The sequence below is a fragment of the Clytia hemisphaerica genome, unplaced genomic scaffold (genome assembly GCF_902728285.1).
Source record: "Clytia hemisphaerica strain Z4C2 unplaced genomic scaffold, Clytia hemisphaerica genome assembly, whole genome shotgun sequence".
NCBI classification, from domain to species: Eukaryota; Metazoa; Cnidaria; class Hydrozoa; order Leptothecata; family Clytiidae; genus Clytia; species Clytia hemisphaerica.
In genome coordinates, this window is record NW_027103750.1 from 25,594 (window position 1) to 40,438 (window position 14,845).

A 14,845-nucleotide genomic window follows, 5' to 3' on the forward strand; every position below is an offset into this window, starting at 1 on the left:
TTCCACGAGGTTATAGTACTATTTTCAAAGCATTCGAATTTTTTTTTAACATTCGAATGGTTATTAAAGTGCAATGCAGAGTCTTCTTTTTTCAGACTCTGCAGGAGGGAAACCTTATTTCCTAGGAAATAAGTACTCCCTTACTGGGGGTACAAATTTCCCAGAGGGGGTATCAATTTCCTAGGAAAAAAGTACTGGGGAGTACATTTTTCCTGGGAAAAATGTACTCCGTGAGTACTTTTTCCAGGGAGTACTTATTTTTCGTTACAGTATCTAGGATATTTTTGGACCGTATGAAATAAATCCGATTTAGGCGTGATAAAAATCAGTAGGGGGTTTGGGGGGCACAGTAAGCTCCCCAACTGGTCCAGGGCTGGCCCTGGTGGGGGTTCAGGGGGCGAAACCCCCAAAAGCTGAGCCATTTTTCATGTATTGAACCTTAGAAATAGCCGAAAACAGCTTCCAATTTCTGATGCAGTTAACGCTCTATAATTCGACGTTCTACTTGATAAGCTCCCATTTTCGATCAAGTTGAAAGTCGCCGTCATAAAAGAAACTCTCGAAAACAACATTCTTCTACTGTACAATTGAATAAGAGAGCGCCAATTGTATTCCTTTTATCATAGTATACAAAAAAGCATTAATTTTAAAATTAGCTTGTTCTTTTTTTGGTGACGTTGATGTCCGAAAATTTTATGAATTGCAAAAAGACTAGTTGAAGAACGCAGAAACGTTCAAGAATCTCAAGGAATTTTAGAAAGTTAACTTACACTGGAAGTGTTATCTTGCAACCCACAGAAAATGAGAAATTAATAATTTTTATTTACAGTCCAGCAGAATTACACTCCTTGAAATCAGGAAGGTGAAATAATAATTATTTAGATCGAAGTGAATTTATCATTTGAATTTTAAATATTATCATATTAGAAATGAGTCTTGTATACGCTGTTAAAGCAATGGAAAGTAAGTAATATTATATACAAGCTAACTAAATAATGTAAAATGTAAATAGTCTAAATGAAAGAAATATTCGACTTGATTAGCGAATCAAAACAACTCTAGATCTGTTCTTGTAGTCTATCCTTAGTAAGATAATTAAGCCGAAACTTTATTTCTTCCCCTTTTAAAGCTCGTGATTGAAAATATTTAAAAAACATAAATCGAAAAACTGAAAGGGATGTCGTGTCTTTTTTTCATGCATTGTGAGGGGATTATGAGTGATGAACTTGTGCTAATTGAAAAAAAACAATAAGAAGTTCGAATCCTGTATTTCGAAAGCTCAGAAATTTTGATTTCACGTTTGGATTTTTGACTATCATTTTACGCTTTAGCAGAGTGGAACGGAGGGCATTTTTGAGGTAAGGTAAAAGAAAAGAAATGAAAAAGTACTTACAAACTTTTCTCAAATCAAAACAAATTCACGAAACTTTATGTTCACGAGCTTTTTTCAAAAATAGTTGCTTTGTAAAACTCCAGCATCTGAAGAGTAATGGCGCTATTTTCTAAGCCATTATACCCCACTAAAGTTAAAGACTAGAGAATTGTCTGAATTAACGAAGTATTTATCACTCCAACTCAACATAGGCGCGATCTTTAAATCAATGATTATCATGGTTATGGATTTTGCCGTAAAATACATTGATATCATTGATTTAATAACAAAGTATACGGAACTAGGTCAAAATATACATTATACGGAGGAAACGAAATCCGGTACTGTCCACCAATGGTAGTATTTTAGTATTCGGCTTGTCAGAAAAGCCAGAAAATGGACATGGAAGAAGAAAAAGAATCAAAAGATTTTAGTGAAAGTAGACAGCATCAATGTTCCTCAACAACCAAGACAACAAGTAGACAACCTAAAAAGACAAGTAAGTGAAAACATTTTTAAAAATTAAATTCGATTTTCTGTAGCTAGCTACCTACTACTTTAGCTAACGTACCCTACTACTTGCCTACTTTTAGTACCAGAGTACTACGTCTACAACACTAACTAGGTAGTTATAGCATTAGCATAATAGTATGGAAGTTTGAGATTGGGTTTAACTAACCTTCCCTGCACAGCTGCACAGGCCTTTCCCTGGTTGCCTGGAAAATTTGAAATGTTTGAATATCATAAGTTGACCCCTGGAGGAAATTGAAAATCGGTCAGACATCAGACAACATTCACGCTTGAAAGTGCAATTTTGTTAAGAAGAAAAAGCACCCATATGTTAAACAAGTTTTTATTTTCCTCAAACTTTTGAAGAAATTTCACTGTGTCACTATGCTGTCTTGGCTGTCTTTAAGATAGCCTGGACATCCAGTATGTGAACTTTTTTATTGATTTTGATGTTTATATGTTCACCGCCTGGTTTACCTAACTCGATTTGCATTCAAATTTTTGAATGCAACGCATGCACACTAAGTCACAACAATGATTGCACGCAGCTAAAGATTCGTCGACCCTGGGTTTATAGACTTCTAGGTACACCAAGCTCTGAATTTCAGAACTTTGTAGAGCTTGGATATCCAGGCTATCTTTAAGACAGCAGATCTTGTTCCTGTACAATAAGACTCCTTTTTTAAGGAGAAAATAAACGGGTTAGAGTTAGGGTTAGGGTTAGGGTTAGGGTTAGCTAAGTTTTTTCCTTACAGCTGTTACCTATAAAAGTGTCCGTGCAGCAAGCTAGAAAGAGATGCAATCATCAGACTTTGCTACCTAATGATTGCATTGTGTACTTTCTAGTTGTGGCAGGGACACTGCATAGGTATTTCTATTTCTTTCTGGTTGAGTTACAGGAGGCTTTAGAGGCTTATTCTCGCAACTATAGACGCTTACTGATGAGCGTCCTGTCAGCACCTTGAACTGACTACCCATTTCCCCTCACATGGCGAAAGCATCCACCGAAGGGGGACTTCAAAATATCTGTTCTGAAGGCACATTTCAGCTGGATATGGTGGTCTGTTCCTAGCGAACTAAAGAAAAAGTCTGCCGGAAAAAAGTGGTTTGTTCTACTGAAGATTGGGACCAGCTGGAAAAATATAAGCTGTTCTTATGAAAAAATAGTTTAATATCCAAAAAACAAGGTGTCTAAGAATTCCTATCTGTTCTGAGGGAAATTCAAAAAAGTCAAAAAGTCTTTGAGATCTGTTCTTTTCCTTCTGAATGTGGTTGTCTGGAGTGAAAGGTGAAAATTCTCCATCTGTGTAGAACATCTGGAAATTGTCGATCTGTTTGCACAGATATTTTTAATAGTCCTCCAATGTCGAGCTGGAATTTAGCGATCTGTTCTTATAAGATTTTGTCAGCCCTTGTGAATAAGAACAGTTAACTCGCATAAAATCAATTGCCTGGTAATTTCGTACCTGTTCCGAAAGTTTTTTTACCTCCTAGCTGGAAAAATACATCTGTTCTGAAGTAAAAATTTCTCCCCTGGAAAACGAGGAACTGTTCTTAATTTAAGGGAAATCCTTCCAGCTGGCAAATAAGAACAGATATTTGCAAATTTTAGGCCGGTGGCTGCTTCTGACATGGCATGGGTTGACCCAGACGAAGGAACGTTCACTTGCCAAGTGAACTGCTGTGAGTGGGAATCGAACCCTGGCCCCCTGCACAGAAGCCAAGGTCGACTACCACTATACCACAGCACCAGGTTTATAACGGCTGGTCATCTGCTTTAAAGTATTTTCATTACGTAATTTCTGAATTATTCATTAGGGTGTTTTTTTTTAGAAGAGAGAAAAAAAAGAGCTTTACACGTACATTAAAAGCACAATTTGCTTTTTCCAGATTTTTTTCACTTCTCCACATTGGAAAATCAGTGGAAAATATTATGTGGGCAGGTGACGTAAACAGAACAATTTTCTTGACCGCATCCTAACTAATTTCTCCATACTTCAGTGGCTGCAAGTAAAACCAGCTGGAAAATACACAACTTTAAATGAGCTTTGTTTGGATTGGCTTGATAACACATAGATTGACCCCCTTTTCAATATTGGGGATGTCAATTTTTTTGGGACCCTTTTCAGGGCCGTACAAGGATTTGCCAAAAAAACTAGGGGATGGGATTGTAGGGGGATCAAATAAGAAAGGGGGTCAGAGAGTTTGGTCAACTTTATCATGTACAAATGGTTACAGTCTGTATTAAAGTAAAAATATGTACCATCAAAACACAAAATTGTATCATGTTATTAAAAATGCTAAGCTGCTAGTTATAATTTTATATTATAAACTTTTTAACTCATGACTGTATGCATTTGGTACTCTTTGATCACTTTGATAGCGCATAGAGCGAGTTTAGATTTTCTGCAAAAAGGAGGGGGTAAAGTTTCATTTTAGAAAGAGGATGGGTATTAGGGAGTGTGAAATAAACCTAGGGGTTTCATACCCCTCTGCAAACTAACATCAGTGCGGAAGGGGGTCTGATCCCCCCTCTTGGCATCCCCCCAAGCTTGAACAATGCCGATCCCCCAAGGTTTTCGCGCTTTTTAAGTTTGGAAAATATTGAGTGTTTTGTCTACCTAACCACTCATACATAGTGCTTCTTTTTTACTACTACTACTCAAACAGAAAACTTCCTTTCATGAAGATCAAATTTTATAACAGCTTGCAAAAAATCTACATTATATATGTAAGCCCCCCTTCCTTGCAATTCTCCCCTTTTTGACGAAAATTTCTGATCCCCCTCTTCTCCCATTAAAAAAGGAGGGGGTGGTCCGAACTATGAACATTGTAAAGCACACAGTAAAGCTAAAAAAAATCACATAGAAAGGAGGTTTTATATATAAAATATTATGGTTTTTATGTTAAACGTAATATGTAGGATTTTTAAATCTCTTACTGCAGAGGAAGCTTACAAATCAGTTACAACTGGGTAGCTCTGTCCGGGCATTCACCTTTTAATCTAAGAATGGTAGCTTTGATCAGCTGTCACCATTGCCAATTCAGCAAATGCATAGATTAGATCAGGTACTCTGATCTAAGCCTTGAGTAGCTGGGAGCCGAGAGTTGATTTGGTGCTCCACCTAAAACCATGCCTAGCACAAAAAGCAAAGGGGATAGGGTTCTTCAATCCTGACTACTCTGTTAACAACTACCTGATGAACATAATCACTTGATTATTCATCTGGAGCTGAAGTTATCTTGATAAAGGTATTTGTAAATTATAGAGTTGAGTTTGGAGTTTCCGGATTTAAGTAAATTGTTGTTTAAATTGTGAATATCAATTTTATATAAATTTAAAGTATCAAAATATATTCATCTCTAATTGACTTTTCTTTTTCTGAAGTTAATTCTTTTCTTTGGTGTTTTGGTTTGTTAGATTTAGGTATGATTTTTTTTCCTTAGGTCTTGGTTTAATGCAAAAGATATTATCTACAAATAAGGCACTCAAAGCAAAACAAAGAACAAAGAAGAAGACATCAAAGATTTGTTTTGTTGAAGTCAAAAGATGTTCTAAAACTGGTAGTGTAAACAACTAAAACGTTTGATTACAATCCCAAGCTTGTTTGTATAATAAGATATTTGTCAGTGAGAATTATTCTTGAATTTTTATGTAACAATTTTTGAAAATAAAGATGAAAAATAAAGAAATAAAGTAGACTTCTAATAGAACTATTTGTTAATTGCCATTTTCTTATCAATGAATCTTCAATCTCAATTCTCTCTGATCACTATATATATTCAGTCAAAATTTCTTAATGACCTTATATCAGGTTGACTTTAAGGTTGCTTTTTGTTGTTATTGGATGTTTTTTTGTACTCCAATGATCAGTTGTCGATATTGAGCTGTATATTTAGAAACTTTTACCCAGTGAGAATTTTCTAAGATTGAAGATTCATTGTTCTGAACATACCATATGTTTTACCATAATTTTACCAAAAGTTGATATTTCTTCTTCTTTTTTCATTTCTCGAAATCTTTTCTGCAAAATTTTTATGTGATAAAATTACTTGCAAATATCATTTAAACAAGCACAAAAACTCATCTTCTAAACTCATATTAACAAGATCATTTGTTTCCATTGTCAATTTTTATATACAGACTTAATACTGGTGATTTTAGCTCCTAATTTATTTGTGTCATTATTGCCTTGATTTGTCTTGTTTACAAATCCAAAATTAATTTAATCTCAAAATGATTATCTGATTGAAATATCTAATGACATGAATCACCTAAACACATTAGTTTGATTTTTCTTAGGTGAAAGAATCTACAAACCAAAAAGACAAAGACTAAACACTGAAAACAAAAAATCAAATAATAAAATCCCAGGTTTGAGTTGAAACATATTTTATTTTTTTTGATTAAAATCATCTTCATCTTAATAATGGAAGCTGACAAATCACAATGATGATAAATAGATGTAGAACTAGACTATACTGACTGTTATTACACATCAAAATTATTATCTCATTCCTCCTTGTATCTTTGAATACTTCATTTCCAGAACCTTCAAATGAAGTATCCTTTCAAGATGAATTTATGGAGGAGCAACTAGATGGCACTGACTCTGGGAATGATGCCAACGATATTGAAGATAATGTTGAACCAATGAGTAAGTTGAAGAAATACAATTTTCATATTTAAGGGAGGGGGGCTCAGATTCGATGGCATCTCTTTTGTATAAGCTGAAACCTATGCTTATTCTGGTGTAGTTTTTGATTTGCAGTAAAGGATTTGATGGAGATAGGGATATGTTCTTTTGGCTAAATATAAAATCAATTGTTATGTCACTAATATAGAAAGATTGACCTTACACCATAACATATCTTCTTAGTGATAAAAAGTCAAATTGATGTCACAATAGTTGATATCAGGCAATGTTAAATCAACAAAACCTTAACCCCAAATATAGTTTGCACCCCATTTATAAAGAGAGATTTTTAATAAATTTTTATGCTGAAAATTGCAAAAAGACGAGGGGTAAGAGAACTTCTCATAAAAAAGGGAGTTTTTCAATGGATGTTAGCATATCAACAAAGTTCTTTGAACAGTACTGTACACATCTTCCTGTAAAATTCTACTTTTTTAGCCTTATATTGGATTAAAGTCCCAACTTCTTTTCTGGAATACATTAAATAAAATCAAATGACTACTACCAAGGGGTTATTTGCTAACCTTTTACTTAATATGGGTAGTGAATAATGCCTTAACAGTGGGAAAATTTTGAGGGAAAGGTAGCGTAAAACTGTTGCTTTAGGCTTTGGGGTAGTGACCCTCTTCTGAAATATGGCAAGAAAAGGATTGTTCTATCGTTTTATTCAACTATCTGAAGATTTTTTTATTTGTTTTAAGAGTTCAAATTCAATTATTATATTATTATTCACAACCTTAATTTCAGCAAATCAGATTAACAGCTGGTTTGAGACACTCAAAAAGTTTGTGAAATCTAAAAAGCAAAAAAAAGTCCTGGCACGATAGATCAAGAGCTTATCAAGAAGACTGGGACAAAATGAGGTTGCACCTTTGGAAAGTTATGCAGGCAAGGGAAGTTCCCAATGATCTTTGTGCTGTTTGTGGTGATAGGCACTCCCCCCTTAGGCTTAGGATACAAACCGGAGGCCTAAAAAACGAACTTTGAGATTCGAAAGTAGAAGATATCAACTTAAAAATTCTTATTATTTAAAAAAAGGGGGCACCCTCCTAAATTTGTATTGATACCAACCTGGAAAATTCTTGTTTTCTAAACTAGAGGGGGACCTACTCCCTAAAATAGTGGAACCTGGAAGTTCCTGATTTTCTGAAAAAAGGGAAACACCCCCAGCACAGATTAAAATTTAACTAAGATTACATGTAATTTAGTTTAATTACATTTATTTTCTAATTTTAATTTTTTTAGAAGACAACGAGAGTCTTTTTACAACGGAAGATTTGTTATTCCAAACGAAAACGTGTCCAAGTTCGTCGAAAAGTTGTACAAAGATAAGACAAAAAAGGTACTGATGAAATTTTGGAGAGATCTATTTTAGGTTTTCAGCTTTGAGATTTAATATTGATAATCTTTAATTTTTTGATAATCAACTTGAACTTTTTCTATCTTATAATGTTGTGTTCTATCGATATTATTATTTACATTAACCAGGACAATAACGATTCAATTTGTGGTGGTACATGGCCGGCAGCGCAGAATGTTTCTAGGAAAATGGCTAAGCTAGACGAATCTGGCTTGGAAGTTGCCACCTGTAGACATGTCTTGGCCCAAAAAGCTATTAATATGTTTAGAGGAGAAATATTCGGATACCCCTATTTCCTCATCAAAGAATTTATGATTCCAAGAGGCACCAACTTCTGTTTTGCTGATGTAATGTGTAAGTTGTGGCCCTTCATGACTCGTGATGATCCATCAATCAAGACATTGATCAGCCCTGCTCTTTCTATCATGCATGCAAAAGGACATTCCCATGATTGTCAGGTAAAGGACAAAATTATCTTAGAATAAACTAGACGGTTCCCGTCTTCGCAAACGCCGGTTTAGCTTGCGCATCAAATGCCTTTAGGATGATAAAGATGGTTTCGTTGATTTTCACGAAGGCGAATTCGAATTAGTTTCTTCAGGAAGTTTGTAGGTGATTTCCAACCTTAATTCAATCGAATTTGAGGTTTTACGAGCCTTAACTGCACTTTTTGGGCGGAAGAACTCGGGTTTGCCATTTTTATTTAGTACGTGACTTTGAAAACTCATTTTTAGTTAGTATTTTTAGAAAGTGCCACGCCTCCTTAAATTCGAAAATTTATGACGTCACATATATTTTGAAAAATTGACGTCAGAATTAATATCGTTAGAAATTCACTGTAGGGGCTTCTTCGATTCGAATGCCAAATCTCTTTTTGGACGGGGGTATTTATCGGGAGATAGTGTTAATTTTCTCGCTAAATAATGGATGGAAAACAAATGAGATTTTAGTCCCAAGAGTGTACGTAATCCTGCTTTCGGACTCAAATCAACCCCCCTGACAAACCACTCAAAAACGCACCTTGTCTACCATTTTAGCGTGACATAAAAAAACATGAAATTCGTTTAGTATAGTAAGATAGCAAGAAATAGTTCTGAATGGTTCCAGCATATATTTAAACCCGTTTTGACTAATAATGCTGTCTTAGTGATAAACCCATCACCCATCAGTTCTTGCCCACTGCGCTGTAAAATATGTGAAAAGAATGACCCTTAAAAAGGGCTTCAAGAAAAAAAGGAAAGCGCAGGAAAGGAAAAAAAAGATTTAGACTTTTCATTCGTCATAAATCTTCAATTATGTTTACTCATTTCAGCTTATCTGGAGTGGTGAATGGTTAAAGGGAACAGGACGCTCAACAGGAGAAGAAACGGAGCAGTTGTTTAACTACCTATCTCGGTTTGGTAATAGCACAAAATATCAATTACCTGAAAGTAATTAATTTTTTAAAATTGTTACAATTCCTCTGAACAGCACTACAGTAAATAGGGTTTTTCAAATTTTATTAGTAGAACTGATTCATAATAGTTCATTAGTTTGTGTCCATTTATTAATTTCAGAAAGAGAAGAAACCCTAACCGAAGCCGTTCTTCATTGGAATAAGGTCAAAGTCAAGAAGATCGTGCCAGATTTAGCTAAAAGATATCGGAAGGTATAGTCCGTCCAAGTATCAATTAATATTAAGGAAATGAGAAAAAATAATTCTATTCAGGGATTATTTGTTTTCAAAGTTATTGTTTTCGATTTTGGAACGAGGAGCATTTGAGCTCAATCGGTGATTTATCACTTGAATATTCAGAGGACACCATTATGAGTTGGAAGAACGAGATTCAAAATGAAGCAAGGGGTATGTAAAGCTTGAGCTTGAAATAACAACGAATCCTTTTTAGGTTAATTCATGAGATGCACCAATGCAGTGTTTTCTGACCACAGCCGTTTCGCTGCAGGGACTTGCAAGGAATGAATTGTATGGAAAAAGCAAGAAAACTACATAATTTCGAAAATATTTTTGAAGTCGTTGTAGTATTGCATATGCTAAATAGGTCAAGACATGATTCATTTCCTTTTTTGTTTTCTACCAAAACTATTTTGATTCTGTTTTATTCCTGAGTTACTATAAGCTATAGTATATGTACAATACATTATTTTGTTAATCATGAAAGATTAAGGTTTTCTAAGTTTTAAGCTTTTAACATTACTAGGTCTGAGGAAAAGAATCGTCCGGCAACCAACAAAAGAAGAAAAGCTGGCCTCCTTGTGGAAAAACTCCATTTACCTCCCGATTTTCATGTGGTAGTCAGCAAAATGTCAGTCCCCAAAACCATAGATTTTGGAAAAGTTTATCGCTTGCTGGAATTTGACAAAAAAGAACAAATCAATGAGCTGGAACAAATTGCCAAAGAGGTTAAAGTGAAAGATTTAAAGGTAAAGTTCGAAAGCTTGCTCATTGCGAAGCTGCCATTCGATTCTCTTAAATGCCTCTCATTCATTTGCGTATTTTCTTTAATTTTTTAAAGAGAGTGTTTCAAAAAGATCTTATTTTTTCTTAAAACCTTTCTTCTTTAGAATGCACATACCAGTCTCTCAGATGATCTTTTTACCATTAATTGAAAAGGCAATTGAAAAATCAAAGATTGACAAAATTATAATAAATGCTAAAGTTGGGCAGAAAGGTAATTCTAATGTTTTACCTTTTGTTTTCATCAATTCAATCATGGTTTATATCATCAGTCCAATCAAATTATGTTTAAATCTGATTTTTAGTAAGTTTGTTACTACTGTGTAAGATTTCTTAGTATTTCAAAATTTGAAGGCAATATTTTCTTAGATACTAGCAAGAAACGGAGAACCGTACGCACGAAGCTGGCTGCCTTGAAGAAATCAGAAGCTGAGTTGTTCAATGACTATCTTCTTTTGATTGGAAAACCTGAAGACAAGTCAATGCAAGTTCAGTTAGAGCACGGAGTTCTACCTTGGTTAGATGATAGTTCTTGCTCTGAAGGTAATTTCAAAATCCTACCACGTACCTAGCATCTTTCTCATCTAACATCTTAATGAAAATGGTAACATGCTCTGATAAATCAAAAGTTTTAAGACTGTTTAAGATCCAAGATCTTTGAAATTTGTACAAATTCTAAACATTAAAACATCATATAACTTCAGCTGTCAAACGCAGAACTCTGGTTGAGAAATACCTAAAAAAAAATTGCTATTTGGAGGAGAAGGGTATCATTGTTCATGAGATGCGGAATACCATCGATTTTATGCAAAATTAAATAAAAAGAATGATGCAAGAATCAAAAGAAATAGGTAAATTGTAGACTTTTCTTGAACATTATGATGCACTAATTAGTAATTCTAAAAAAATTCTGAAATGGTTATAATTTTTTACTGAATTTTCTTTGGTGTCTATAGACACTGCAGCTGTAACTTTCCACACGATTTTTCTCATAAGATTGTTGTAAATTATAAGAAATAACGAATATTCGAAATAAAATTTGATTTTGTTGTATCTTTGCCGTGATTTAACAACTCGTCGTTGTTTTTGATTTTAGATATTACTACCGTAGCTGACGAAGACGAAGATACTTCAGATCAAAGTATACTTATGGTAAGTCGCTTCCAAAGAATTTTCTAACCAACTCTAAAGAAGGAAAGCGAAGTGAGTTATGGAATTGTAAATCATCTTGGTAAATGTTGATTGCCTTTAAAATACTATAGACATTATTGATGGGAGAACAACACATATTTTCACAATCAACTTCGATTAAGGTTTCAGGCATTAGGTTATTAAAGATTTTCAGTATTTTTTGCTGAAAGCTGCTTATTGATTCCGAAACTTTGGTTGCTACCCTCTTTTTTTTACCTAAAATACCTCAAATTGCAGCATTGAAGTACCTTTTAGATAGATTTTTCAGAAATTGAAAACCACCCACCTTGATTGTCGGGCTATTACTCTGGCAGGAGATCGTGATAATTCATCCCTTTATATTGTGAAGCTTATTTATAAAAAAATATATTTTTTGACTTCCTGATGTATGCTCTTACTCACTGAAAGACATTTTGAATTTGGTCAAAAATTCTAAAAGCTACATCTCTTTAAAGATAGAGCACTGATTTCTGAGAAACGTGCTGTAGAGAAATAAAAAAGGGAGGGGTAAAATAGGACATTTTGAAGAATATGTACATAGAAGGAAGAAATTGCATCGAGTTTTAAGTCAATTCTTGACAAACAATGTCATAATTGACTTCGAAGGTGCACTTATCCTTAAATAATGTTAGAATTCCTTTAAACTTTCTACATTTTCTTTAAAGTTGTGTAAAATTCAATGTTCGTGGAATGTGTTAAAAGCTTATTTTTACCAAGGGAGTATGTAAAACATTTTTAGAAAAGGCCTGAAACTTCTTTTCTTAAAGGGTTTTGAATGAACTTCAATATGGCTGTATGAAAGGTAACATTTTTTTCATTTCCATTGACAGATGAAATCCAAACAAGGACTCAAGTCGTTGAAGGAACAAGGAGTGAACTATTAAAGAATAGAATTTGAGAATGCAATTAAAGAATTTCTTCCGTTTGTTGATCCGAACCACGAACATGAATTTGAAATAAAGAATCTCGATGAAGATGACGGATTTAGCTCCGAAAAAGATATTGGATTTGATGAAAGTGAAGAGGAAGAAGAAGAAGAGCTAGTTATAAGTGACTTGAAAGAGAATGATGAAACATTTGATACAGTTGTTTCAAATGAAAGCCTCAGTTAATTTAAAACATTTATTTAAACAATTCAACATTAATTTATTTTTATCGATATTATATTTTTCAAACTTTATATATATCACAGATTTTTGTCATGATAAACATTATATTTCGAGGCTGATTTCATTCTGAAAATATTCAAGTAAAGGTACTTAAAACTAAAGAATTAATTTATTATACCTTATGTCGGACGAGCGGCTTGTCTTATGTTTGATTTCGACTAAAAAACTAAATCGTGTCGATTAATATTTTTGTAGAAAATTTCTTCTTTTGAAATCAACCATACAATGTTGATGCGCAAGTCAAGATTACGTCACTTTCCATATCATAAACAGCTGAAAACACCGAAATTTGACTCGTGTGTTTCTAAAAGTAGCATCACATGGGTCAATTGTCCAATTCCGGCTTTTTGGGTGTTTCCGATATGAAAATTGACGTAATTTTGAGTTACGCATATCAAGAATTCATCTTAAATCATCTCTTTTTTTTCTGAAAGTTATGAATGGGGGTTGGAATAAGCAGGGGGGGGGTGGAAAAAATCTCAAAACTTCATAAGCGAGGGGGTTGGAATAAAAATGTCCTGGGCGGAAATTTTTTGAAAAGGAGGCTAATACAGCAGAATAATAACAGGGAAACTTTTAAAAAATTTTTCTCAAAAATTAATTAGCGGGGGACGGCTATTAGGTACCAGAGAGTAGTCATTTATTAGTTGTAATATTGTTTCATTTTATTTGTACTTAGCTCATGTTTACAATGAATGCTGTTTATCCAATTAAAGATATCTTTTAACATGTCATGACTGTTACTATGATTATTAATCTCCTTTTCTGCTCGTGCTATTTGATTATTATTATAGTGTCATTTGCGAATGACTCTTCGGAGAAGAAAGAAATTATGTATAATTCTTTTCACTCTCGAAAGCCTTTACTGGACGTACAGAGGGTACTTTTAGAAGGCCTCTTAAGACTTGATGATCTCTTATTCAATGAGATGAAATTTTGTGGGTATGGGTATCATTCGTTAAATTAAGTCCCAATCGAACTCTGTCAAGGCCTCAATGGTGAAGTATTTTTAAGAACTTCCCAAAGTCAAAATACTAGGACCAAAACGTTTACTAGCATCAAAGAAACGACCCATTTTCATTTGGATAATAATCGTTAATGATTTCTATCAACGCGTAAAAGTAATATGAAGCGGGCTACTTTTCAATAGCTGACAAATGACAACCAAAAGTTTTTTTGATAATGAAAACTCGTAAAATGTCATTCTCAAAATGATATACTAGACGGATGATAGCAAACAAACACAAGGGATATACCCACTTCTTCAAAATGTATCAATGAAAATGATTTTACGTAAGTATTTTTATTTTTCGTATCTCACAAAAGGAGGATTATTGTACACCCCTTGTCACAGACCCACTACTGGAATAATTGGCCAAAATATCGTCCCCGGGTGGAAAATTATATACTTTATTTTTTGTCCCCACTGCGAAAATAACCAAACAAACCGCCAATCATCTCTGCAAGTAACTATACTACTTTTCCTATCCCCACTGAATTTTCTTAATTTAGATCTCTGGTCAAAAAAGTATGGGAATACCAACCCCCATTGAGTTTTTGTCCGTTGTTGTTACCCCCATTGGCTGAAGAAATCCTACCGGGTCTGGGTCTGTGAGAAGGGGGTGGTATTATGCAGCCCATTTTTTTCTGTTTTGGTTCACTGACAGTAAGCAAAAGTAACTCTTTTATCTTTATGATTAAAACCCTGCTATGTAGTTTTTCTACTTGCTGATTTATAAACAGAACGTTTCTGTAACGTACAATACAATAACTGATTAAATAAATAAGGGTTCAGGCATCGCTGAGCGCAAATGACGTATGTCATGTCAGCATTTATACATAACAAATATTTAGGATGTAAGCGTTGATATACTGCAGCAAATAGGAATGTTGTACTCCAAGAAGATAATTTCAGAAAATTTTCCGAAGAGTATCAATATGCTCTTGCACCTTTGCAAACCCCGAGGGCTTTCAGGAAATTTTCACAAAAATCCAATTTTGGTATCTGAAGATAACTTTGATATATTATTATAGATCGTGAAATGTGGATTCCAGAAATGTATAAGATATTATATTTTCGATTAATGGATC

At 34.0% G+C, this 14,845-nt stretch overlaps 1 protein-coding gene and 1 long non-coding RNA gene across 2 annotated transcripts; both read left to right on the forward strand.

Moving 5' to 3' along the window:
* Positions 1-1,768: 1,768 nt before the first annotated feature.
* Positions 1,769-9,593, forward strand: LOC136805487 (uncharacterized). Its single transcript, XM_067062060.1, has 9 exons — positions 1,769-1,871; positions 5,330-5,446; positions 6,186-6,257; positions 6,433-6,540; positions 7,327-7,381; positions 7,825-7,921; positions 8,068-8,397; positions 9,252-9,369; positions 9,496-9,593. The coding sequence occupies exons 1-9, from the start codon at positions 1,769-1,771 to the stop codon at positions 9,591-9,593; spliced, it is 1,098 nt and encodes a 365-aa protein (XP_066918161.1).
* Positions 9,594-9,690: 97 nt separating this feature from the next.
* LOC136805485 (uncharacterized) lies at positions 9,691-12,876 on the forward strand. The gene is made up of 7 exons (XR_010846409.1): positions 9,691-9,782; positions 10,138-10,360; positions 10,502-10,608; positions 10,764-10,937; positions 11,099-11,245; positions 11,491-11,546; positions 12,416-12,876. It is a non-coding gene; the product is annotated as an uncharacterized lncRNA (long non-coding RNA).
* The last annotated feature ends 1,969 nt before the right edge of the window (positions 12,877-14,845 follow it).